At 37.2% G+C, this 27,140-nt stretch overlaps 2 protein-coding genes across 6 annotated transcripts; one reads left to right on the forward strand and one right to left on the reverse strand.

Annotated features, from left to right (window-relative positions):
• The first annotated feature begins 275 nt into the window (after nt 1-275).
• On the forward strand, nt 276-13,595 carry LOC101746088 (low molecular mass 30 kDa lipoprotein 21G1-like). Of its 3 annotated transcripts, none has more exons than XM_012694954.4 (2): nt 276-781; nt 11,976-13,595. In XM_012694954.4, exon 2 carries the CDS (start codon nt 11,991-11,993, stop codon nt 12,759-12,761), a length of 771 nt encoding a protein of 256 aa, XP_012550408.1. In that variant the 5' UTR covers nt 276-781; nt 11,976-11,990; the 3' UTR covers nt 12,762-13,595. The 3 variants fall into 3 exon arrangements, with proteins under 3 accessions (XP_012550408.1, XP_021206831.1, NP_001268827.1); XM_021351156.3 differs by lacking the exon at nt 276-781 and adding an exon at nt 10,433-10,543; NM_001281898.1 differs by lacking the exon at nt 276-781 and having other exon boundaries at nt 11,974-13,129.
• A 2,479-nt stretch (nt 13,596-16,074) lies between these two features.
• LOC101746510 (low molecular mass 30 kDa lipoprotein 19G1-like) lies at nt 16,075-20,248 on the reverse strand. Of its 3 annotated transcripts, none has more exons than XM_021351161.3 (3): nt 19,430-20,248; nt 18,900-18,966; nt 16,237-17,336 (listed from the first exon to the last, which is right to left on the reverse strand). In XM_021351161.3, the coding sequence occupies exon 3, from the start codon at nt 17,317-17,319 to the stop codon at nt 16,564-16,566; it is 756 nt and encodes a 251-aa protein (XP_021206836.2). In that variant the 5' UTR covers nt 17,320-17,336; nt 18,900-18,966; nt 19,430-20,248; the 3' UTR covers nt 16,237-16,563.
• Between the last annotated feature and the right edge of the window lie 6,892 nt (nt 20,249-27,140).

A 27,140-nucleotide genomic window follows, 5' to 3' on the forward strand; every position in this document is an offset into this window, starting at 1 on the left:
CAATTTACCCCGGACGCTGGGTAAATTGGGACGGCCATTATTTTACCGATTATTTCTTTAAAATTAATAATTAAAATAATGTAACGGTTTTTATCACCTAGGTACGTTCAAGACTCAACTTATTTCTTTGGTTGAGCATTGACAATTTAATTGGAACTATGTTAAAATTCAATCTGAAGTTCGATTTTGTCCCTATTTACCCCATTTGACGGTACACTTAATTTCTAAGTAGGTACATAGGTACCTATGTACTTCTACAGACATATAATTATAATGGACTTTTTGGCGGGAACGCGAGGAGTGAAGTTGTGTGATTTGTTTTATTTTGTCTATTTGGTGTTTCTTCGGGTTTAAATGTGTAATAATGGTGGTTTATTAACCGTTTAATATCTGTGAAAGTGCACAAATGTGGGAAAACTAAATAAAGTCGCTGGACGTAACTTCTCGGGATCCTCCAAAAAGTCCACTGAAAAAATCTTAGTAAATGACCACCATTTTACTGAGATTAGATTTCATCTCATATCATCTCATTTGATTTCATCCCAGTTGATTAATGTCTCAAATTAATCATTTTCATTTCATTTCACTCCATAATATCATTTTTCATAAAATTAAGAATATACATTAAAATAAGACATGACTTAAAGGTCTCAGTAACCAGGTCATAAAATCTCTTATAAAAATATATAATTAAAATGATACCTACAGACTTTACAGACAGAACAGATAGAATTACTCATCGCTTGTGTTGTGGACGTCGTGGATGCAAGAGCTCAAAACGGTGAGTGCGCACTTTTTGTAAATAAATTGTGTAAAAGTGTGTAAAAGGAATTTAAAAGCTCGTAAAAGTAGCTCGGCATTTTAGAAATTACGCATCAATAGTTCTAGTGAATAAAAACAATTTAACAAAGTATTTTTTTATTAAAAGTAAAATAAATACCTACAAAGATACAAGAAGCTAAAAAAATTATGAAATAAAATAAATATGTATGCAATTTTTTTCCACTTCTCTTTCATAATAACAATTTAAATTTGTAGGTAATTGCAAACTACAATACCCAATAAGTCTAGGGTAGGTACATTATTGGTCATAGAGATAATTTGCAATATTTTTTCTTGTAAGTAAATAATATTATTTGTTAAATTTTGTTATTTTTTGAATGTTTCAACTTTCGAGAAGATGCTCGGGGTATGTTAGAAACTGCATGACCGAAGTAAAATTTTAAAATGCTATTAACATTAAGTTTAGTTTAACTTGTCAACAATAGGCATACACATAGCACAGGACTGAGCATTCAGGTTTAAAATCATGGTAATTGTGGATGTTAACAATTATGAGTTAATTGGCAGCATTTGTGATATAATGTTTACTGATCTCGTACTATCTACCCGATGGGTTTTATTTTTTTGTATACTTGTTTATTTGTTCAACTTTGTGCCCAAAGGTACGGTGGCGGACTTAATGCCTAAGGAATTCTGTATCAGTCTACTGAGGGTAGTTTAGAGAATCTTATGTTAGGTGCATTCCTTTATATAAGAAAAAGAAAAAGAACAATAATATTAAACATATGCAAATGCACACAAAGCACATGCATACAGTTTTGTAATTATATTTATTCCAAAATTAGCAGAATTTCGTGGATTTCCTGTTCCTGAATTTGATTTAAAGACTGCTCGGAAAGCAAATTTTTACAAAGTGGATATTCTAGGTTAGGTGTTTAACAAATATCAATGATGAGACATTGTTCAAGATTAAAGTTAAATATTTGGTATTGGCCTTTATAGTATTTTACTTAGGTTTTGAGAGCAGCAGACACAATTAAAACTACTTTTATGGCTTAATCTATTATTAATTAATATTACTGGTGGTAGGACTTCTTGTGAGTCTGCACGGGTAGGTACCACTGCCCTACTTATTTCTGCCGTGAAGCAGTAATGCGTTTCAGTTTGAAGGGCGAGGCAGCCGCTGTAAGTATACTTGAGATCTTAGAACTTATATCTCAAGGTGGGTGGCGCATTTACATCGTAGATGTCTATGGGCTCCAGTAACCACTTAACACCAGTTGGGCTGTGAGCTCGTCCACCCATCTAAGCATTAATTTATATTTCAATTATTTTATTTTCAACGTTTCGAATACTTCAGTTTTAATGGTCACAAAACCGTAGTCATGACAGTGAAAATAGCAATAAACACTAGATTAAACCACAAAAGTAGTTTGAACCATGCTCATGTTTAACCATGCTTATGCATGACAATATCAATATCGAAATCATTCAATTTCACACATTAGTGCAGTGCATCAGCGATGTCCTAAACTCACCGATCTCAAACCATTCAGCATGTATATAATTTTGCTTACTTGGTCAGGTTTAAGTGACCTTTTCTAATAAATTAACATATGGGGGGAAGCTTTTTTTAAATCTCAAAGCATATAGTATTATATTATGCACTTAATGTGTCATGCCAATGTAGTGTTGTGAGTTTCAGTTGATTATTTAAAAAAATTCAAAACTTTCCCCTTAATGAAGTTTATTCATGATTTGTTTTTTTATATACACATTTATTTGAAGTCTTATAGTAATTTTGTTTTTCACAAAACTGTATTATTTGAAAACTTGGATCAATGTATGCAGTTGGAACACAAATAACAGATAGGGGCTATCTGTGAGTTGGAACGACAAAATCCAAATAAATATTACAATACACCGGGCTCCCTACACTTTGTTTTTTTTTTTGCCCCTCTAGGCAGACGGTCATACGGCCCATTTATTGCTTACATGGGTGGATGAGCTCACAGCCCACCTGGTGCTAAGTGGTTAGGAGCTTAGGTGGTTAAGAGGCCATAGACATCTACAACGTAAATGCGCCACCCACCTTGAGATATAAGTTCTAAGGTCTCAAATATAGTTACAACGGCTGCCCTACCCTTCAAACCGAAACGCATAACTGCTTCACGGCCCATTGCGGACCATGAAGCCATCACTGCCATCAAAGCAATCACTGCCATCAAAGCCATCACTGTCCATTTTGGGCCTACATCCTCACAATATACAGTTGGCTAACTGTGCTAATTTTATATATACATTTCGTAATCTTTTGCATTTCTTAGTGCATACCAACTCGAAAACGAATGTTTAAAGTAAATAAAATCAAATTGGTGGTAGGACCTCTTGTGAGTCCGCACGGGTAGGTACCAGTACCCCACCTGCTTCTGCTGTGAAGCAGTAATGCGTTTCGGTTTGAAGAGTGGGGCAGCCGTTGTTATAGTTCTACAAATAAGTCAGCGGTGATCCATCTTTGAAGAATAACTTACTATCCCATCATAAGTTAAAAAAAATGGTCATGTTTAATGCGGTAATTGTATAGCTAATTATTAGAAAATTATCTCAGGTTGAGTCCGTGAACTCACCTATCTGTACGTAGCTGGAATAGCTTCTTAGGCTGCCAGCGAATGGATTGAGGAAAAAAGCGTAAAAAAAAGTAATTCCTTCTATTTTACTCTAATTAGAAGAGGGCAACAGCTTAGATCAAGGATGAGCAACACGCGGCCCGCCAAGCATTCATAAAATTGAATTTATTTTATCGACTTTCTCCCATTAATTCGTTTTTTTGTTCTTTTCTTGTTTTTTTTTTAATAATGAAATAAGGTTCGTAATCTCTATATAAAAATGAATTGCTGTTCGTTAGTCTCGCTAAAACTCGAGAACGGCTGGACCGATTTGGCTAATGTTGGTCTTGTATTATTTGTGGAAGTCCAGAGAAGGTTTAAAAGGTAGATAAATGAATGAAAATGCTCGGAATTAAATAAAAATAACAATTTTGTTTTCCCTTTGATGTGTCCCCCGTCTGACGGATTCCTTTTGTTTATTTTAAGTTTATTCTAGACAAAAGTTTAGGTCTTTTATTTATCGATTGAGGCACTACGAAGTCTGCCGGGTCAGCTAGTAGTTAATATATGTGCGGCCCGGCCGGCCAAAAAAATTAAATTTAAAATTGGCCCATTGATTAAAAATGTTGCTCACCCCTAGTCTAGTTGACAATCTCGTTATCACGACTCGTTTTGAAACATAAATATTGTGAGTCTACGATTGGACTTCGATTGTGTATTTTGTACGTTGATAGTTCGTATGTATCCCCTATGTATTATTCCATATTAGGTACTTATTCGATATTTACTTGCCTACATATGCAGGTACATAGAGTGCCTATGAGCGATCACCCATATACATCAAACCCACTGTTCTATGTTCACGCAGAAATTTCAAGAAATACACTTTTAATAAAACCTATTAAAAGTCACACATTACATACATGCAATATAATATTAAAAATGCACTTTTATTAAAGCTATTAAGTGTATCTATATATTAATACGTGAAGCAAAAACTTTGTATCCCTTTTTACGAAAATTGCGCCGACGGAGGAGTATGAAATTTTCCACACTTATAGAGAATATAGAGAAGAAGTGCACAATGCTAATATTTTTAGTAAAATAATGCATAAAAGATACATTAAATCAATAAAGAAAACATTACACACATTACTATGTATTTGACACACACACATAGGTATATACTCTTTGTTTATTGTCAAACTTTTGTTATTATTTAAAGTCTGTAGTCAAATTGAGAATAGGTTAGTATTGTTTATCTTTAATATTACGAGTATTTGTCTTGACGAAATCTGTAACAATAGGATCATAATAATGTTGAAACTTATAATTTCAATTAATTATAGTCGAATTTCGACTACTGCGGGACCACTAGTTTCTAGAAACATCTTTTCGTTCGGCGGGTCGTATCCTTATTAGTGGAGGCGCTCGGGTAGCAGTTAGCAAATCCCACTCCTGGCTGAGCCTTTGCTCTCCCACCTGTCCTGGTAACACTGGAACGGAACACGCGGACTCACAACAGGTAATTACGCAAATTATAATTTTGCGGGTTTCACCTTTATTACACGATGTTATTCCTTTACCGTGGAAGTCAATCGTGAACATTTATTGAGTACGTATTTCATTAGAAAAATCGGTACCCGCCTGCGGAATTCGAACACCGGTGCATCGCTTCAACACGAATGCACCGGACGTCTTATCTTTTAGGCCACGACGACTTCTGTTGTGTTGTTAATATTACTAAAGGTCCCGCAGTAGTTGAAATTCGACTATAATTAATTGGAATTGTAAGTTTGTACACTATTATGATTGTATTTTATACTTCTATAATCACAAATTACGCCAAGACTACACTATAAAAAATATTAACAAAGACAAACAATATTTAATCTATTCTCAATTTGACAACAGACGTCAAGAACAAAAGATTGACAATAAATAGTATGCATGCGTGTGTGCGTCAAATACATGGTATGTAGTGTGTGTAATGTTTTCTTTATTGATTTAATGTATCTTTTATGCATTATTTAAAAAAAATATTAGCATTGTGCACTTCTTCTCTATATTCTCTATAAGTGTGGAAAATTTCATACTCCTCCGCGCAATTTTCGTAAAAAGGGAAACAAAGTTTTTGCTTCACGTATTAATATATAGATATAGCGTTATTTAGGTATCTGAATCGTAAAATAAGAGATAACATTTTATTCCTGTTTTCCGAGTGCAATTCTGGAGGTCATAGAGGAGAATAAATACATAAAGGTAGACTGTTTGCATACGATTCACAATCATAATAGAAGTGTTATAATGAAATCTATATATACAATACAATACTATATATGAGTCGACTATTATCAAAGCCGGCAATGTGACTTTTGGACAATTATTGGTAAATCAGAAAAACGAATTATTTACTTTGTATTCCATTGGCAGTCACAAAACTCTTCTGAACGACATCTTAGATAAATAACAGGTTAAGTATTAACCTTTATTTAATGCAGGTTTTGAACCGTATTCTTTGAAGGAGACGATCATATTCAAATCAATCTGTATTGACATATCAATAACATTTTTTTGTCCAAATGCACAGATTGCCACCTTTGATAATAGACGACTCATATACAACAATAATGTCCACGGTAGCGCCGTCTCCGTCAATGCTCCTTCGGAGTTGCCGATTGCGCTGAACTAATTTTAATTGAAATATATGTTTTTTCTAATTGTCTCACAGCTTACAGGAAAAATCTGTCGCGGATCATCTCCCAATTAAATATAAATTAATCTTAAGCAATGAATGAAATGTAATCAAATCTTAGCTGTATATTTTTATTTTATTTTTGATGTTAATGCACTGTCGATTGCACCTATAATTGAGGTGACATCTGCCATGAACTTTTGTCAATTGTTCAATGTTTTGTATTGATGATCAATTTGTTGGTGCAACTTAATAAATAAATAAATATATAAAAATGAATTGCTGTTCGTTAGTCTCGCTAAAACTCGAGAACGGCTGGACCGATTCGGCTAATTTTGGTCTTGAATTATTCGTGGAAGTCCAGAGAAGGTTTAAAAGGTAGACAAATATGAAAATGATCGGAATTAAATAAAAATAACAATTTTTGTTCTCCCTTTGATGTGACCTCCGTCGGACGGATTGCTTATGTTTGTTTTAAGTTTAGACAAAAGTTTAGGTCTTTTATTTATCGATTGAGGCACTACGAAGTCTGCCGGGTCAGCTAGTAAAGGTATATATATTTTTTGTTGTTTTGTATAGACGGCTGATCAAATTCACGGCCCATCTAATGTTGAACGATTATCGGAGCTCACAGAACAATACTTGTAAATGTATATTTTATCATTAATACAAATTATGCTGTTTGTGGTTAATGTTTGCGTGCGTCTAGACATGACTAATGAGTTAGTGTTCGATTTGGTTCTATTTTTGGAACGGTCCTCAGACATAATACTTAATACTTAAATATTTACTAACAATCACGCCACGTTAACTGGTCCCGTGATAAGTTCGTAAAGAACTTGTGTTACAGGTACCAGATAACGGAAATAAATGTAACATTTTTATTATACACATACATATATTTAATACACGTCCATAACCCTGGAAAATACATTTATATTTATCATACAAATATCTTTCCTTGGCGGGATTCGAACCCGCGACCCCCTTGTGTAGTGACCATGTCACTTACCACTACACCAGACAGCCGTTAGATGACATGCCTAAATCTACTTCACTTAGGTAAAACAAACCGCTTATTACTGCAGTTGATTAAAATAATAATAATGAAAACCTTACTTTTTTTTTTTCCTACCTAAGCTGAGAGCCTTGAGAGGCTATATCAGCGTAACCCTAACTTTTGTAGGTGAGCTCACGGGGCTCAAACCTGATGACGTTGCTAACACGGACCCTAGCAAGAGCCGTGCTTCGCAGAATCTACCACCGGATCGGAAACGAGACCCACTGAGAAGATCCGGCGAGAAACTCAGTGGGCTGTGTCTGAGAGTTAATTTACTCGTCGAGCCCTTCGTCGCAAGCGACGGGTTCGACGAGAACGGTGACCGGTGCTTGAAGTACCTAGAAGCACCAAAACCTTACAATTGTTTTAGATTTATCATAATAACAGTTAAAAAAAAACAACATTGTAATAAATGAGTCGTCTATTATCAAAGGTGGCAAGCAATTTGTGCATTTGGACAAAAAAATTTTATTGATATGTCAATATAGATTGATTTGAATATAATCGTCTCCTTCAAAGAATACGGTTCAAAACCTGCATTAAATAAAGGTTAATACTTAACCTGTTATTTATCTAAGATGTCGTTCAGAAGAGTTTTGTGACTGCCAATGGAATACAAAGTCAATAATTCGTTTTTGTGATTTACCAATAATTGTCCAAAAGTCACATTGCCGGCTTTGATAATAGTCGACTCAAATGTTAATCACTAATATTCAATTATAAATACGTATTTAGATATTCACATTTTATGATTCATTTAATTAACTGACTTATACTGAGGCCTTAAAACTCATATCTCAAGGTGGGTGGCGGCATTTACGTTGTAGATGTCTATGGGCTCCGGTAATCACTTAAAACCACGTGGGCCGTGAGCTCGTTCTACCCAACTAAGCAATAACAAAAAAATATCTTTTATTTATTCAAGAATTACTTAATAAAAACATATAAAAGAAGCAAAGTATAGCAGAAGAATAGTCCAACCGGGAGACAAGACCAAGACAAGACACCTCGCTCTTTTGTTTTGAAAAATTATAATTTTCGTGCGAACGGTGAATCAGTGTTTGGAATTGCTTGAAATTGGACAATTGGACGAGGAAAATGAGTCACATGAATTAATCCCTAATGCTTCGCTGTAAATAAATGAAAATATAATCGGTAAAAAATAGTGAATTTTCATTGTCTAAGTAACGCTCTAAAATCTAAACAGTCATTGATTTTAGTTGATAAATATGATCGTGTTAGTAAGCTTCCGGAATATATTGTTTATATATAAAAGTTTATGTATGAAGATTTAAGGAAATATTTTGCTTCCAAGATTTTCACACGTACTTTCCGTTTTTGGAACGAAGTTCCTTATCGCGCGTTGTGAAAGGGGGCTAGACGGAAAAAATTCTTACGAAAAGTTGTCACGACACTTTTTAGATCCGTCATTCTGACCAATCAACGTGTAGGCGCTTATCGCGTGACATTGCTCGTATCCGATTGGTCCGCGTAATGAGTACAGTTTCTCGAGAGAGCGTTTCAACAATAGTAATTTAGTTCATAGTATTGTTTTTTCTTCTTCATAATGCCGTAATTTATTATTATAATTTAAAAAAAAAATACAATTCCTTCACTAATTAATCGAAAGGAACTTCGTTCCATCCGGGTGTCCCTTGACACCTCTAAAGTTTTTTTTCTCTCTTTTTTTCCCTACATATTCGCTGGTATCCTAATAGGCTATTATCAGCTACGCCCGGACGGGTAGGTGAGCTCACGGGCTCAACCTGAGAGAATTTGCTAACACTAGCCCTAGCGAGAATAGTGCTTCGCCGAATCTACCGCCGGATCGGAATCGCGACCCACTGGGAAGATCAGGCGAGAAACTCAGTGGGCTGTGTCATCATCATCATCATCATCAACAGCCCACAGTCGTCCACTGCTGGATATAGGCTTCTCCCAATCCACACCACTGAGCCCAGTCTGCGGCTCTCCTCATCCACTTCTTGCCGGCCACCGTGCGGAGGTCATCGCACTACCTAGCCAGGGGGCGTCCCACGTTACGTCTTCCGCTGCGCGGTCTCCACTCGAGTACTCGTCTGCTCCAGCGATCGTCAGTCCTACGGCATATATGGCCAGCCCACTGCCACTTCAGCTTGCTGACTCTTTGAGCTATGTCGATCACTTTAGTTCTCAGTCGAATAATCTCATTCCGGATTTTATCCTTCAGAGAAACTCCGAGCATGGCTCTTTCCATGGCTCGCTGAGCGACTTTCAGCTGACGGACCAACCGTACTGTGAGTGTCCACGTGTGTGTGTGCTGTGTCTGTGGGTTAATTCAGCAAGCGACGGGTTCAACGAGAACGGTGACCGGGTCAGTGTCAGTATAGCTGCACTGATTGATAACAATTAATTTATTGTTCGCAATGACATTGCAAAAGTCATTTGATAAACGTTATAACGGAAAGAGCGTCTTCGAGTGGTTTTTATCTATTTATTAATATTATTTTTTACTTTATCGCTGATCTCTGCCAAAAACGTTCCGGAAATATGTTTTTTTTTATTGCTCAGATGGGTGGACGAGCTCACAGCCCACCCGGTGTTAAGTGGTTACTGGAGCCCATAGACATCTACAACGTAAATGCGCCACCCACGTTGAGATATAAGTTCTAAGGTATCAAGTATAGTTACAACGGCTGTTCCACCCTTCAAACCGAAACGCATTACTGCTTTACGGCAGAAATAAGAAGGGCGGTGGTACCTACCCCGCGCGGACTCACAATAGGTCCTACCACCAGTAATTACGCAAATTATAATTTTGTGGGTTTGATTTTTATTACACGATGTTACTCCTTCACCGTGGAAGTCAATCGTGAACATTTGTTGAGTACGTATTTCATTAGAAAATTTGGTACCCGCCTGGGGCTCGAACACGGGTGCATCGCTCAACACGAATGCACCGGATGTGTTATCCTTTAGGCCACGACGACTTCCCAACGTTCTAAGGAATAATTTGATACAATTATCCAAAATTCGTATAATAGCCCGTTTGGTCCGCGCATAGTTGGGATCGCCCTTACTTTAATAGTATAGAGTACAATTCGTATTATTTGTTAATTTATGTAGGTACAAGTAATGGATTACTATATTATAAATACATTCCCATACGGACACAGATATAATATGTGTAAATAGATATGAGAATTAACACGAACATTCAACACTAAGAATGTAAATGCTCGCAAAGAGTACACCAAAAATATCTACATGAACATACCTACATTCTTTCATTGCAATTTTTTTAGATTCATGCATTTTGGCACGGCGAACCGCCTACAGGAATAAATTCCATCGCCGAATGATGTGAATTGTTAATCGCCACTCGTAAATTCCGAAAGATTCAACCGGGTGACCTCGTTGGTAATATATTGTAATTTAAGATTTTTTGGGGACATTATAATATGATACTGTTTTTTTTGGGGACATTATAAGATGATACTATAAAATAATGAAGTCATATTGCAACAAAATGAAATATTATGTCTTTACGTATATGAAGTTGCAGTTTTACAGTAGTGGCCATTTAAAACATCATTTATGTATGGGCTGGCAATAAAATCTAAATTCAAATGAATTTTATTTAAATACATTGAAATTTATTTCCAATTTCGGTCACTTGTTTTATTTTCACTAGATTTAAATCTTCATCAATGTGGACACGATGAAAATACAAATAAAGATGGAAAAACGAATGGTTCGACGAGGGAACTAATCCATAGAGTCGAAAATCTACTGAGTTTCTCACCGGATCTTCTCAGTGGGTCGCGATTCCGATCCGGTGGTAGATTCTGCGAAGCACTGCATTTGTTAGGGCTAGTGTTAGAAAATTCTCTTAGTTTGAGCCAATGAACTCAACTGCCCGTCTTCGCGTGGCTGAAATAGCCCCTTAGGCTACCAGCTAATAGGTAGGGAAAAAAATATTCATCATCATCATTATCTCTCCTGCCTTTCTCTCAGTTATCTGGAGTCGGCGCAACATGTTTTCTCCTTCCATACCCCTCTGTCACATACCATTTCTTCACTCACGCCTTTCTTACATATATCGTCTTTAACGCCATCCATCCATTTTTTCTTAGGTCTCCCTCTTCCTCTAAAGCCTTCCACATTCATAGTTAAAGCTCTCTTAACAACCTCATTGTCATTTCGCCTCATCGCATGTCCATACCATCCCAAACGCGCGCTTCTCACCTTCTTTGTCACAGATGCCTTTCAGACTTCTAATAAATTAAATATTGAGTACATTTACTGTCGTTTCTTGTGTAGTATTTTTAAAATCCAAATGTGAGTGTTGATGTCCGACTTGTTGAATGAGTAACAGTTTTAACTTTGGTTAAATAATTCACTTGCGAGCGGGTCTGTTCTTATTATTTGTCTACCCCTGTATTATAGTAAAGATAGTTGTTAATCCTTATTTTTTTAAATGAATGCTTATTAATATTGCTGTTTGATTTGCAAAAAGCAAACACCAAACAAGCCACCAAATATATATCATAACAAAAACCCCCACAACAGATTAAAAAAATACATGATCGAGGTAAACTACTTAAAGCGTGAAAACCATTGAGAGAGAACAAATATAACTCAAATAATTTCATTGGTAACATTAAGCGTTAATCTTGACCACCTTGGACTCCAGCCGTATTGAAATTGGGCGAGAGAAAACGCCTGATGGAGGGCCCTATTTTATGAAACTATTAATAATTGTAGGTTCCAGAGGAGCACGATCGGGCGTTCCCTATTGTAATGTAACAAAATGTAATGTCTAATGGGTTTTTTTTTTCTCTTTTTCCAGTAAGCTGAATTCTAAATGAAATTGAAGATTTTAACAACTCTGTCGGTTATAATTGCGACATTTTTCAATATGTCGGTTGAAGCAAGTGATTCTGGCAAATCCGACCGAAAACTATACAATTCAGTAATTACCGCTGACTACGATGATGCAACCAAAAGATGCGAGCAACTTCAATCCGAACCGGATGGTTCGTACATCATAAAGAACACAGTTACCGAGCTGCTTAACAATGCCGAATCTAACACAATTAATTTCTCTTACAAACTATGGACCACTGGGCACCAAAATATAGTTCAAAGTTGTTTCCCATTAGAGTTCAGACTGATACTAGACGATAAGAAGGACTGTAAAATTATTAACAAGCATGACGATCTGTACATGACTCTGAGCAAGGATCTAGACCAAAATGGTGATAGAGACGCATATGGCGACGAGGACGACCATAAGAACAGTTGGAAGTTTATGTCCTCGTGGGAATCGAACAGAGTTTATTTCAAAATCTTTAACCCGAAATACAATCAACGTTTGAAAATGGGTGATCCTGTGAAGGACGATGAGCGTAAAGTGTTCTCATCTGACGATGCTACAGACAGCACAAGTCAATGGTACCTGCAGGCGATGAATCACAAAGGCGACCTTTTATTTTTCATATTCAATCGCAGATACTCGCAGGCCCTGAAGATCGGTAAGGACGTTGTGAACAACGAGGATTTCAGGATATATGGCGAGAGCGAAGATGCTGCCGAGAAGCCACATTATTTCGGTTGGTTAATTGAGCCAATGTAATAATAACACATCTAGTGTTCATTAATCACTAACAGCCCAAAATATTGTTTAATTTTATATATTACACTTGCTATTCTGTTCAATATTGATTTAATGGATTGGGCAAAAGCTCCCCAATAGCTATCAAACGAAAGAGATTCGGTCTTTAAAGGAGCATGATGAAGGAGAATAGTGATCAATTGTTTTGGACATAGTCCATTTAGTTAAGTAATAAGCGTGTTTAAAACTTTAACCATCGATGGTCGGTGAGGTCCAAAATTCGATTAATGAGCTATTGGTCTATAACGTTTTAAATGTTCACATAGATGCCCGCCTGTGAACAAAATTGAACAGAAAATAATTATTTCACATTTATGCTTACAGAAGAAAAAAAAATGTTTTTATTAATTTATATATATAAATAAATTTTAACAACTCAAATAAAATTGGCATTTGTAAACAGTGTATCAAAAAAAAAATAGTTTGTAAGATGATTATATTAAAGAAAAACAAGCTTTTTGTATTTATATTAATTGTGAAACAGAACTAAAAATTAAAATAAATATATTTTAACACGACCAAAAAAATTGGCATTAGTAAACAGTGTATCAATAAATAATAGTTTTTAAGATGATTATTTTAAGGAAAAAGATGCTTTTTGTATTTATATTAATTGTGAAACAGAACTAAAAATTAAAATAAATAAATTTTAACACTACCAAAAAAATTTGCATTAGTAAACAGTGTATCAATAAATAATAGTTTGTAAGATGATTATATTAAGGAAAAAGATGATTTTTGTGTTTATATTAATTGTGAAACAGAGAACTAAAAATTAAATTTTTTATTTTACTTTCCGAGACTTTTCTGAAATTCGTATCAGTATTCGTAGGTCCACCTAATAATGTTATTAGCAGACTGCAGATTGTACTTACATACTACGTATGTTTTTATTTATAATATTTTTTTTATTACTAATATGGGTAGACAAGCTCACGGCCCACCTGATGTTGAGTGAAACCCATAGATATCAACTATGTTAAGTTCAAGTTTCAGTTTATACAGTACCTACAACGGCTGCTCCACCCTTTGAACCGAAACGCATTATTGCTTCACGGCAGAAAGGGGCAGGTTAGTGGTACCTACCCATGCGGGCTCACAGGACTCCTACCACCAATAAAGCCTAGTTCTGTGGCACGCTCTACAGCTTAAACCTTTTGATGGATCTCAAGATTGAATATCATTAGATTCGTCTCTGTTGTGGAAGAGAAAAATGTACATTAATGAAAATACCTTAGCACGTTTTAACAAACAAAAGGAATCCGTCCGACGGGGGACACATCAAAGGAAAAACAAAATTGATTTTTTTATTAAATTCCGAGCATTTTCATATTTATCTACCTTTTATACTTTTTCTGGACTTCCGCAAATAATTCAAGACCAAAATTAGCCAAATCGGTTCAGCCGTTCTCGAGTTTTAGCCAGAATAACGAACACCAATTAATTTTTATATATATAGATTACAAATTTTCATACAATAAAGTATGGGAATAGATTCACATCCATAGGACTGTTGTAAGCGTCTAGTTTTTAATTAGTTCAAGATTAAATATTTGGGGATTAACCCTTTAACTGCCCTACGCGGCGCACTGAAGTAATATTGTCGATTTCTGTTACTAAGGCGCCTGGATAACTTTGCCTTCTTTTGTTTTAGTCTTTTAGGTCTCAGAAATACATTCGATTTCAGTATCCTCGGATTCGTCTTTCCCAGAGTCTAGTAGATATTCCGGTGTCTTAGTAACAGAAATAGGCATAATTATGTACTTGAGTGCGCCGCGTAGGGCACCGGTGACCTACACGGCAGTCCAAACATTTTCTAGTACAGGTAGCTACCTGAGCTGGATTGGGACTGGTTAGTGGGGGAACAATAAGCTGGTTATCCTGCCGCAAGGTACCTATCATTCCTGTCCAGTTACCGCATACTAAAGTATAATAATTAATACCCTAAGGGTTCTAGATCATAATGAACGTTAATATAGCAGGTACCATGGTCTCCCGACGGCTGACCTGAGGGAACCAGACTGAAGAGTGCCGCGTGAGCGAACCCCCGCTCTCGCTAAGTGGTCAAGCGTTTCCAAATTTTCCAGTGTCACCTTATTACGAAGGAACAGTAAAGTACAATTTCATAAATACGTCGCGCCCTGCAATTTGACTTGCAGTAGAACTTTCCGGAATCTTCGTACAATATGATCATACATTTTTTACTGGTGGTAGGACCTGTTGTGGGTCCGCACGGTTAGGTACTACCACCGCGCCTATTTCTGCCCGTGGGAACTCACCAGAGGTCCTACCACCAATAAACATTTTTATTGAGTGCTTGAGTTGCTTATCTATAACTAATTTATGTGTATTATCTATGCCGAAGCACACCACCTATGGAGGGTAGAGGTAAGGAGAACCGCCTCTGTGTGTGAAAAAGTGTCCGTTAAAATCTACTAAATAAGGGAGCGCTACAGTAGCAACCGGGTAAATTTAAAAAAAGGCGCTGAAAGTTATTAGAATAAGATAGAGAAATAAAAAAGGACGAAAGAACGGTAAGCATTACAAAATCACAAAAAGAATTTTATTTAAAGCTGATAACAAAATGCAATCGATGTCTCCACGTGTTACCACAGCAACAATTTTAGGTTATATTGACGAAATTAGTTTGGACTACATAAACATGTGAGGTCTTGTATATTACACTGTCACTAACTACTCTAGTCATTAAATATATTAAATTTCCTAACTCAGCATACTTCAATCAGTTAACAACTGCTCAATTCATATCATACATACCCTGTGCCTATGCTAGCGCCGTTCTGGAGGATTTTTGAACTGTTATTTAGTGGGACTTTTTTTCAAGCTTCTCCCGTATGAGACGGTTCTCTTTACCTCTACCCTCCATAACACCACCCTAAGTGAGCCGATGTTTGACGAGTAGTTGCTGATCACATCCACTGGGTGGCGCGTTTTCGCTTCGTTTGCCATTTCCGGCTGCGACATATTAATAATAAACACCCAGATAAAGAGTAAATGAACTTGTTTATCGCACCAATGTTTCCCTGACCGGTCACCGTCGCTTGCGACGAAGGGTTCGGCGAGTAAATTAACCCACAAACACAGCCTAATGAGTTTCTCGCCAGATCTTCTCAATGGGTCGCGTTTCCGATCCCGTGGTAGATTCTGCGAAGCACTGCTCTTGCTAGGGTCAGTGTTAGCAACACCTCCGGTTTGAGTCCCGAGAGCTCACCTGCACGCTAGGGTAACGCTGATATAGCCCCTCAAGGCTATCAGCATAGGTAGGAAAAACAGCGTTTCCCCGATATGTGAATCGAACGCTCGACCACCTACGCCATAGTCATGAGTCATGACCACCAGTTACTGCACTGCCGAAGTCCTAAGACCGATTAATTATTTCTTTCGAAATTCTGCGACGACAGATAAAAAAACATTATTTAAATTAAAATTGTTTATTGGTACTATTATGTGTGTAGCTACTACTAATGTGTACTATTGTGTATGTATGTATATGTGTATGTGTTTAAGTATCTATATATTTCAATTGATGGGCACGCCGCGTGTAATTCGTTTCCATATGATTCTTGTCCACTTGACGGTTAGCTGGAAGAGATCGCTTTTAGCGATAAGACCGCTCATTGTACTTTGTTTTTTGTATTTAATATTTCGCATTGTTTTTTTTGTCTTTTTGGTGTTCAATATAGAATACTCTCTCTCTCTCTCATAATTTTTTCTCGGCTCTCGTGAACAATGAAATTAGAGCTTAGAAAACCTTAATACTCCAGGTGTTATGTTCGGGCTTTTCGATAACTCGACCGTTGTATCCCCAGGCCATGCGGTTACCCAAGCTGTCCATCGTCCTCGACAGCGTCAAAGCCATGCTGTAGTCCCGGTTAAAGATGAAGAATAAAACTTCGTTATTTAATTCAGCGGGAACCAGGTACCACTGGGCCCTAAAACCATCGAAGTTAGCGACCCCGTAAGCCATGTGGTCGCCATTTCTGTTAGTTCGGACTTTCAATGCCAAGTTCTGTTTGCGCTCAGTGTTCTCTATCTTGAAGTAGACCTTGTTGTTCTCCCACAGCGGAATGAATTTCCAGCTGACTCTTGAACTGGTCCTGTCTTTGCTGTCCCCGTAGGCAACCCCGCCATTGTCGCTCAATGTAAAAGCGAGACCGTCTCGCCTGTACATAAGCTTAACATAGTTTTCAGCTAAGATAAGTGTGAACTCAACCGGGAAACAATCCCGGACGATGTCCTCGGAGCCTTGCATCCAGAGCTGGTAGGCGTACTCCATGCAGTTCATCTTGTTGTTTCGTATCAGATTGTTTACGACATTTGTGATGAGCTCACCCTTGTTATCGGTGTAGATTAGTTTGCTTCTTTCAACAGCAGAGTCGTAATCAGCAATTATGACGTCATTGTAAAGATGCTCCGCCAGGATTTCGTTGAAGGCTGTGCCTTCGTCGGCGTACAGAGACGCCGCGAAAAGACACAGGACAACAACAGCGGACTTCATCTTCGGAGCGCCGGCTTCTAAAATAAATAAACAAATTCGAATTATTAAAATTTGGCAATAACCCCATTTAAACCTTAGACCGAAGACACAAAATGTAATTTGTGGGCCTTTTATGTCAGACTTCCCTAGTCAAACTCAACCGTTCACATTTTAATTGATAAATGAGGCCTATAAAATCAAAGGCAGCTAAATCCAATTCTGTCAAATATTCAGGTAAACTACAAAAATCGGCCCTAAACACGTCATTACGGATCCTCCTGATTCATCGAAGTCCTGCTCTTGCTAGGGCCAGTGTTAGCAACACTCCCGGTTTGAGAAACTGAAATAACTTTGTTCGGATAGCTACGATATTCTTTATTTTAAAGCAGATTTATACAGAATGAGAATATTACTAATAATCTGAATTTTAAATGACAAAACTTCGTTTATATTTGAGTACAGTGTAAAAATAAATTTTTTGAACTGAATTTGCTAGAGATTAAGCTGCATTTGTTATAACATGAAAATACTAAAGCGTGTCCAACTAACTAAACAAGATGGCGCCATAGTTACCTAATTCATTTTACTACATTTTAAGGCGTTTAGCTGCCATTGATTTTATAGGCCTCAAATAATGGAGTATTATTAAATTACATTTTAAACATTCAGCATTCTTTGCAAAAAATACATGAAAAATAAAGACTTCCTTACTTTGCAGTCGATTAAAACGAAAACTGTAAAGTATTTGAAAGGTCGGTAATAATATCGAGGGGTGAAAGGCCACATAGGTTTAAGCAACATTTTTGCAAATTTACAGCAGAGCCATTTAAAGTTTAAAATTTAGATAAAATATCATAACAAAAAAAAACTTCTTCAGCTATTTTAATGGAGTAAACTTTAATTGAAGTTCAATTAAAAACTTCGATCTGTTGATGCTGATTCGAAATAAAACACAACTTTAATTACAAAGATAAATGTCGTGTAATAAGCGAAATATTGTTTAAACCAAATATCCTATCAACTCGCGTTTTTTGTTGTTGTTTTTTATTGCTTAGGTGTGTGGACGAGCTCACAGCCTACATCTACAACGTAAATCCGCCACACACCTTGAGATATACTAAGGTCTCAGTATAGTCACAACGGCTGCCCCACCCTTCAAACCGAAACACATTACTGCTTCACGGCAGAAATAGGCAGGGCGGTGATACCTACCCGTGCGGACTCACAAGAGGTCCTACCAACAGTAATTACGCAAATTATAATTTTGCGGGTTTGATTTTTATTACACGATGTTATTCCTACACCGTGGATGTCAATCGTGAATATTACGTACGTATTTCATTAGAAAAATTGGTACCCGCCTGCGGGATTCGAACACCGGTGCATCGCTACACACGAATGCACCGGACGGACGTCTTATCCTTTAGGCCACGACGACTTCAAAAACTCGTTAAACGTAATAACGAAACGCGCGACATTGAACCTTAAAACTTGTTGGAATTAAACTATAATCGATAACCTATCGTCTCGAGCTCATAGTAGACTCTAAGAGTAAGTTGACAGAGCACTAATACGATCAACTTTTTTGTAAGATCTCTTACCTTTGGTTCACCAGGCTTCTCCACTAATCTGCCGGCATCGTTTCAAACTCCGCCTTATATACCGAAGCTAAATTTCCAATCAAAACATGTCAGATACGATATCGGTATTAAAGTTCAAATGTCAAATAAACTTGCACTAAAGGATAATGTTATATTTATGACATTATCAGGACTGTGACATTAATATTTTCCTCGTACTTTCCCGCGTGATAACGTCAAGATAATTTAATTTCTTGTAATTATATCCCTACTACAAATAATTTACTACAATATTGGCCAGCAAAAATTCCACACTGCTCACACCAGTTTGTTGTTTTAGGTTAAATTATTATTATTTCGATTACTTTTAACTGTTAAATTAACGAAACCTCTCTTTTGATATTGAATGTAATGTTACAATTGTTGATCGAAGGTAATTAATAATAAACCAAAGCCAAATTTTAAATTGAATGAAATTAAACGCGTTGATGTAACACAACACCGCAGATGTTGGATGATTTGAATTTACCTAAACTATAAACATTACCTACCTAAATTCAATATTTTACTCAGAGGTCAATGTACTTTTGGCAAGAAGTCACGTCCAGCGGTTTCGTTTTATTTTTGCACACTTGTCCACAGAAACAAACCACCATTATTACATTAAAATCTGAATAAACACTAAATTAATAAGATAATTCACAGACAAAATAAATAAATATTATAACAATACAATAATTTTATTTGGAATCTAATATTGTCAAATTATGTCTTCACATTCAAAAAATTTTTTTTTTAATTCAGTATTTAATTTTTGAATATTTATTTTTAATAATTGCGTGTAAGTGTGTGTATGATAAAGTGAACTGATCTTAAACTGACTTTAATGTGTTAATTTCTACGCGTCAGAATCGAGATCGTCATGAGAGGTTAAATGTCAAATGAAATTGCAATGAAATGCTTCGTTGTTTTTATACATTAAAACTGGAGGTGAATTATTAACTTTACTGTTTTTTCAATGTTACGAGGGCGGCACTGAAAATTTCGGGAATTAACGTAGTGACACAACATTACTATTTAAAAATGTATTTGTTGCTTTTCGAAGTATTCTCCGCGAAATTTGACACATTTTTCCATACGATGGAACCAATCATTGAAGCAACCATTCCATTCGGAAGTTGGGGTCTCCAAAATGGCCGTTTTGTAGGCGTCCACAGCTGCTTCAGGTAATGAAAATCTCTGTCCACGCAATTTATTCTATAATTTAGGGAAAGTATAGAAATCATTAGGGCTTAGGTCGGGGCTGTACGGCGGATGGTCTAAAAATTCTATGTTTTCTTGCTCTAAAAACTCTTTTGTTCTGTGCGTGGTGTGAGAACTCGCATTGTCGTGATGGAGGATGATGCGGCGGTTGCAGTTCTCTTTACGGAGTTCAGAAACGACCTGTGGCAAACAAATGCTAGCATACCATTCTGCATTAACCGTTCTTTGTCCCTCAAGAGGAATAGTCGTAACATGGCCGGTTTTGGAGACAAACGTGGCCGCCATTTTTTTTGCAACACTCCGTGAACGAACAATTTTTGTTGGCTTTAACTCATTTTCGAACACCCAAACTCGTGACTGGTTTTTTGTTTCGGGTTCGTACGCGTATATTCAGGATTCGTCACCTGATACAATGTTGTATACCTACAGCATTTGAGGATCCTGCGTGGAATCTTTCGAGAGTTCTGACGCACCAAGTAACGCGAGCCGCTTTTTGCTCTTCACAGAGCGAATGCGGTATCCATCGGGAAAACAACTTTTTTACACCTAATTGTTCATGCAAGATTATTTGTATTTGACTCATGCCAATGTCTAAAGTTGCCTGAATTTCGCGGTATGTCACATGTCGATCTTCCTCAATCAGCTTACGCACAGCATCAACGTTTTCTTGGGTGACTGCAGTTTTTGGACGACCTTGACGGGGATCATCACTGAGCTTGACACGTCCACGTTGAAACTCAGCAAACCAGCGATAAATTGTGGTTTTGGATGGGGCTTCATCACCAAATGCAGAAATCATCCGGTCAACACACTGTTTTTGTGTTAAACCAGTTCGAAAGTCATAATAAATCATCGCTCTTGAATTTTCTCGAGTCAATTCCATTTTCTCAACGACTAAACAAGTTTGACAAAACCTCGTGACAAGACCGAGAATCTTTTTTTAAATAAATAAATCGTATTCGATTTTTAAAACCAAGGAGTTTTCAATTAAAAAGATTTTAATATGACAGGAACAGTGGAAATATTCCATTCCCGATACTTTTAGTGCAGCCTAGTAACAGCCGTTCAATAAACAGTTTACATAAGTATGACAAGATTTAACTCTAAAATTGTCATAATTAGGCCGATACATTCTGTTACGTAAATATTCTTTTTCCTAATCATCCTACCGGGTTGGAACGCAATTTATCTTCAACCGGTCACTCTTATGATTTCACTCTTGGTCGGCGCGCTAGAGTGCTGGTAGCGTGCCGAGCGACCTCAATACCCCAGGTCGCCTCGTGACCTTCACCAGGTCCCCGTCTACATGGGCCGGGATATACGCTGATACTGTGTCCTCCAGCCCCGGATCGCCGGTAACGCATTGATAGGGAATTGAACATCATAGCCGCGACGGTCGGTAGTGTCAGGTCCCGGAATCGAGAAAAGCGCGCCACTGTATGTTCCGCGGTATCTTCATCGTCGGGGTCCTCGCAGTGGTCCCCTAAAAACGCCTGACCGACGGAATAGTTGAGACGACAGTCAACGACTCGGCTAATCAGGCCGTCCTGGCGGTACGCTTGTTCAAGCACGCCGACACACATTAGTCGTGGACAAGTGAAAAGAAACATGTTTGACATAATCAGTGTGCTTAGTGCGAGTTTCTTAACGTTCTCGATAGCGTAAAAGTTAACTCATATTTGTATGCAGTTGGAACAGCGCCCCTAGCGGCAAACGTACGCAAACGATCCCATTCCATACAAATATGAGCTAACTCGCACTAAGCACTCAGGACTGAAAACTGATTATCGCTAGTGCCGCTCGACATTTAACCGCTGCGATAAAACGTTCTTTGGGCGAACTGAGGCTTGGAAGGAGTCTCCAGCGGTTACTGGTGGTAGGACCTCTTGTGAGACCGCGCGGGTAGGTACCATCACCCTGCCTTTTTGTGCCGTGAAGCAGTAATGCGTTTCGGTTTGAAGGGTGGGGCAGCCGTTGTAACTATACTTGAAACCTTAGAACTTATATCTCATGGTGAGTGGCGCATTTACGTTGTGAATGTCTATGAGCTCCAGTAACCACTTAACACCAGATGGGCTGTGAGCTCGTCTACCCATCTAAGAAAAAAAAACCCAGCGAATTGGCAGATGGCATTACGTAGCAGGGACTACCTCTATAATTTAGATTTCTTGTTATTTTTCTCCACATCCTTTCTGGTCATGAGTAGATATCGGGGGGCCTATACACACCATATCGTGAACGCCGATCTTGAGACCTTGATGGTACCGAACTCACAATTTGATCACACAGCACGGCACAACAATTACCTAGACATAATCGTGGGGTATTTGTATGTGTGTGTTATATAAGAAGCAGGGATTAGGTACACAATTCGCGCTAACACCTGGGTGGGTCCCAAATCACGTTCCGGTAATTAGCTCCATGGAACAAGGTGGAACCCGTTCTAAATTGATCAGATCACAATCCTAAAACAGTGTTAGATGACGTGTTTTCATACAAATAATTGATAAGCGGTGAAAAGGTGAAGACAGGGGATTCCCAATGTTGTCATCACTGATTACAATATTATTGTTCAAGTGTGGAATTAATTCATTTTAGAGCTATTGCATAATTTGACTTTTGCTATAATAATATACAGTGGATTCGATCGTCTGCATCGGACACAATGGGATCATACACCAAATAAAAAGTTTGGCCTTTATGTGGCACTCAGTAAATTCCAAGCCCTGTGCTTTCAAGGCCATGGGGTGTGATTAAGAAGTCGTCGTGGCCTAAAGGATAAACCGAACGATCGAAGGATAAACGAACCCGTTGCTCGCGACTAAGCGCTCGCCGAGTAAATTAACCCACAGACACAGCCCACTGAGTTTCTCGCCGGATCTTCTCAGTGGGTCGCGTTTCCGATCCGTTGGTAGATGCAGCGAAGCACTGGTCTTATTAGGGTTCGTATTGGCAACAACGTCAAGTTTGAGCCCCGTGAGCCCACCTATTCGCCCGATTACGCTGACATAGCTTCTCAAAAATTGTTCTTTATTTATGTCTCTTTGTGTTATCGTCCGCGAGTAGAAGAACTGTGAAGCTAACGAAGTGCAAATACAATCAGAAAATAGATCTGAGTAGGAACAAAATCCTGAATTTTCGGGCGTTGACAAATGATAAAAATAGTGAGAACGCCTTGTGTAAAACTTGTGGAGCAACATTTTTGAGCAGAATCGCAACAATTAAAAGTCTTGCAGGATCTAAAAAACATCGGCAGAAACTTATACATTACTAGCGACCCGCCCTCGCTTCGCTTCGCTTCGGAAACATTAAAACACACATGAAACCAAAAAAAAAAAAATTATAATAATAAAAAGTAGCCTATGTTCATCAGGGACAATGTCGGCTTCTAATGGAAAAAGAATTTTTCAAATCGGTCCAGTAGTTTCGGAGCCTATTCGAAACAAACAAACAAACAAATATTTCCTCTTTATAATATTAGTATAGATAGTAGACAATCCAAGGTCCATCTATTATATTATTTACATATTTATAAGGTTGTTGTGTCCCTTCTTTTTTTTTGGCACATTAATTGTCCTACTTGTACAGGACGTCCGATGGAACTTGGCCAGTGTACATGTATACAGTTGTACACACATGTATAATCGATTCTCAAGCGAATTCAAAAGCTGAATTTTGAAATTTTCATTAATGAAAGTGTAAGTATACAAACATGCTGAACTGGCTCTTTGGGATGGAATATTAATACTCTTTTATTAGCTTCAGATGTAAATATGTTAGTGTGTAACGGAATCTTTGAACATGATTTTGACCCCCTTCAAAACGTCGGATTAAATCGAAATTTGGTATACTTATTAAGGACGGATGATAATCAAATTAAAAAAAAATTAAAAAATTGAAAAAATTGAAATTCAATTAAAGAATTAAAAATAAATTAAAATTTAAAAAAAGCGCTTTTTTTTTACAATAAAATAATTTTTTCATACACTATTTTTAATTCAAATTTATTAAAATTTCTTTTCTATTTTTTAGTTGGATTTTCTATAAAAGTGTATTTTTTTAGTTTTTTTTAAACTGTTATTTATTTTTATGTAATATTTTTATTACAAGATAAGAAATAGGTAGTTATTTTTACTTAATATTTACGATAGGAAAATTAATCAAATACTGTTTATTTTCCGATCGATAAATTATTTCAAAGGAAAGGACCCATATCTGAAGAAGTAAGAGAACCAGAGCTTATATCTTGTGCAGCGTTGGCAGTACATAACATACCATTTCGGGCTGTTGGAGTATTGTAAACATAATTTATATTATCTGTAATGTCAAAAAATGGTTCACATTTTGCTCACGTGTGACGCCACCGTCTTTCCTTTTTATAGTGTGTTTCTTCTTTTTACTATTTGCATTAAACCATTACATATTTTATTCCGGAGTATTATTTCAACACGGGCCATGGATCATCTCAGCGATTAATTCAGCAAAATGTTTGATGATTCGGAAATTGCAAAGGGTTTTTCTTGCAAATGCACTAAATCTGCTCAGTTAATTTATGACGTAATGGCGCCATCATTTGAAAAGCAGTTTTTAACTGATATAAAAAATACGTCAAATTTATCAGGTAATGCTATGAACGACTACTTTTTCTATTTAGGAACGTATTTATGTTAGGCACTATTTAGGAACGTAAATCTACGCTTATGCTTTATCGAAACAATGTCAGAGTTCAACTCCGACCTATCGTTATGCAGCTCGTCGCCCTTACACTGCCGGCCCAGTCACTAGGACCATGGTGGATCGGCAAAAATGAGCACTAGCTGGACAGAAGCCATCCAGGCAATTCTCCCGGGCACTCGGGCTTACGGTCGGTATCCGGATTCGGATGTGTCATCTACAGCGGGACGTCAAATACGCCTAGATGAAGGCTGAAATACAAGATTGGAATGGTATTTATAAGGACTTGGGTCCTATCATCAAGCATCCTAACGACCCAAGGACTCACAAATCGGAAACTATCGCTACTATGCCTCGAATCGTATGGCCCCCAGGACAACCTTCAGCCTTTGATGACAATGAAACGGCAGAGTTACTGGCCGATGCACTGCAAGAGGAGTGCACTGCTAGTACTCAATCCACAAATTAGGTTGAGGGAGGTTTAGCGCAGAACTTCTCTGGCACTCTCAAGCACGACACCCCCCCAATACTGCTACCGAAGTCAAAGAAGCAATTGAAAACCTATAATCACGAAAAGCCCCTGGCTTCCACATGTAACATAAAAATGGTATCCGTCGATAATCATGTTGGCCTTTATTTTAAGTGCAGCTATGACCAACTGCATTTTTCCCGCGCTGTGGAAAGAAGCTGACGTTATCGACATACCCAAACCTGGAAAACCCTAAAACGAACCCGCAAACAATACAAACGACTGTTTCGTAAACGCCTTTGATATTTTACCACTTCGAAAGGCATCTTCACAAATAGTCTGGATTCCGGGCCAAGCATTTGTGCATTCAACATGTGCACCGCCTCACGTAGCCCATTTTAATAGGACTAAACCTAGACCCGTCCCCAAGGGATCTCTCTCCTTCGAAAACGTGTCTTGTCGGATCCTCTGGATCCACTCTCGGTGCTTATACTCTTCCTCACCTATCAGTCAGTGAGTAGTTGGAATAACGCCTTAGGCTACCAACCATTAGGTAGGAAAAGAACATTTTAACTTTATTTAAACAGGCGTTTATTAATAAGTTATGTTAATATAAATTATGTAAAGTAATTGTTTTTAGAACATTCAATTTTATGCTATAAATTTATTCACCCTCCTCTTGTCAAACAATTTGTGTTCGACTGAGTTCTTGCACCAAATTTTGTATGAAAATTTGTGATGCAAGAAATACTGTCACAATTAATATTTAGTTATTTTAAGCTTTAAAAGACTAGCGCTCCAATACTGCGTATCCTTTCCATAGACCTATATAGTAGGGACACGACATATTGTTCTATACGTACAATTGCTTATATAAATAGCACCCATTTTGAAGGCACACACATAAACATATATCGATCTCGTTCTTACTCAGCACTTTAACTCGCAGGAAAAGAATATAACAGTATTTCAGTGCGTACATAAAATGAAACATGAATATACGTAAATGTCTCCGTCTCCGTCTAATGAGGCCGAAAATCCGCCATGTTTAGCGCGCCAAATGTCATTGTCACGTCAGTTCGGCCGTCTGTTTTGGGTTGTACATTATTTATTGACTTTGATATCGCTTTAATATGATTGCTTATATAAAATTTCTAATTTTATCATGCTTAAAACATACAAAAATAATAATTAAAACATATTTTATAGGATCTCAAGAAAGTCGATGTCCCAAAACTATTATCTATATATATTTAAATTCATTATGGAGCCCTCATCCGAAACATAGATTATACACTTAATATATTTGAATCCGAAATATCGGACACCATTTTTCGGTCGGAATCTATTCATCATGACACTAATCATAAATACCTCTTTAAAATATGTCATTAAAATATATTTAGACATTCTGTTTAGATATTTCGGGAAAAAGGCTACCGACAAAATCTCTTCGGAACTATTTAAATAAAATAGTTTTATTCCGCAGTGAGTAAAACACTATTGTAAATTCGTTAAATATTTATAATTAAGTGATTTTAGAGAGGAAGTCACAAGGAATGACGTTTGTAATTTCATTAACGAATAAATGTTCTGTAGGTGTTTTTTTTTATCAGGCGGTCCCTTGATAAGTTTAAAATTTGCATGCGGTGCGGTAGTGCGGTGCACCTTCCTTGAGGTGCGCTGCGGTAGTGTGTTACGGACTTTAGAGTCAGCAAAACAATTAAAATAGATTGTAATAGTCTAAGAAAAACACGTACTCAAAATACGATAACATTCAGCATGCTAGAAATGGGCTGATGGCACTGTACTATGCCATATCTTTATGTTTTGCGGCAAACGACAACTTTATAAAA

Source organism: Bombyx mori, chromosome 20, assembly GCF_030269925.1.
Source record: "Bombyx mori chromosome 20, ASM3026992v2".
NCBI lineage: Eukaryota > Metazoa > Arthropoda > Insecta > Lepidoptera > Bombycidae > Bombyx > Bombyx mori.

Bases quoted from the DNA above. Each gene is read 5' to 3' on its own strand.
- LOC101746088 (XM_012694954.4), top strand. From the start codon at position 11,991: ATGAAATTGAAGATTTTAACAACTCTGTCGGTTATAATTGCGACATTT.
- LOC101746510 (XM_021351161.3), bottom strand. From the start codon at position 17,319: ATGAAGTCCGCTGTTGTTGTCCTGTGTCTTTTCGCGGCGTCTCTGTAC.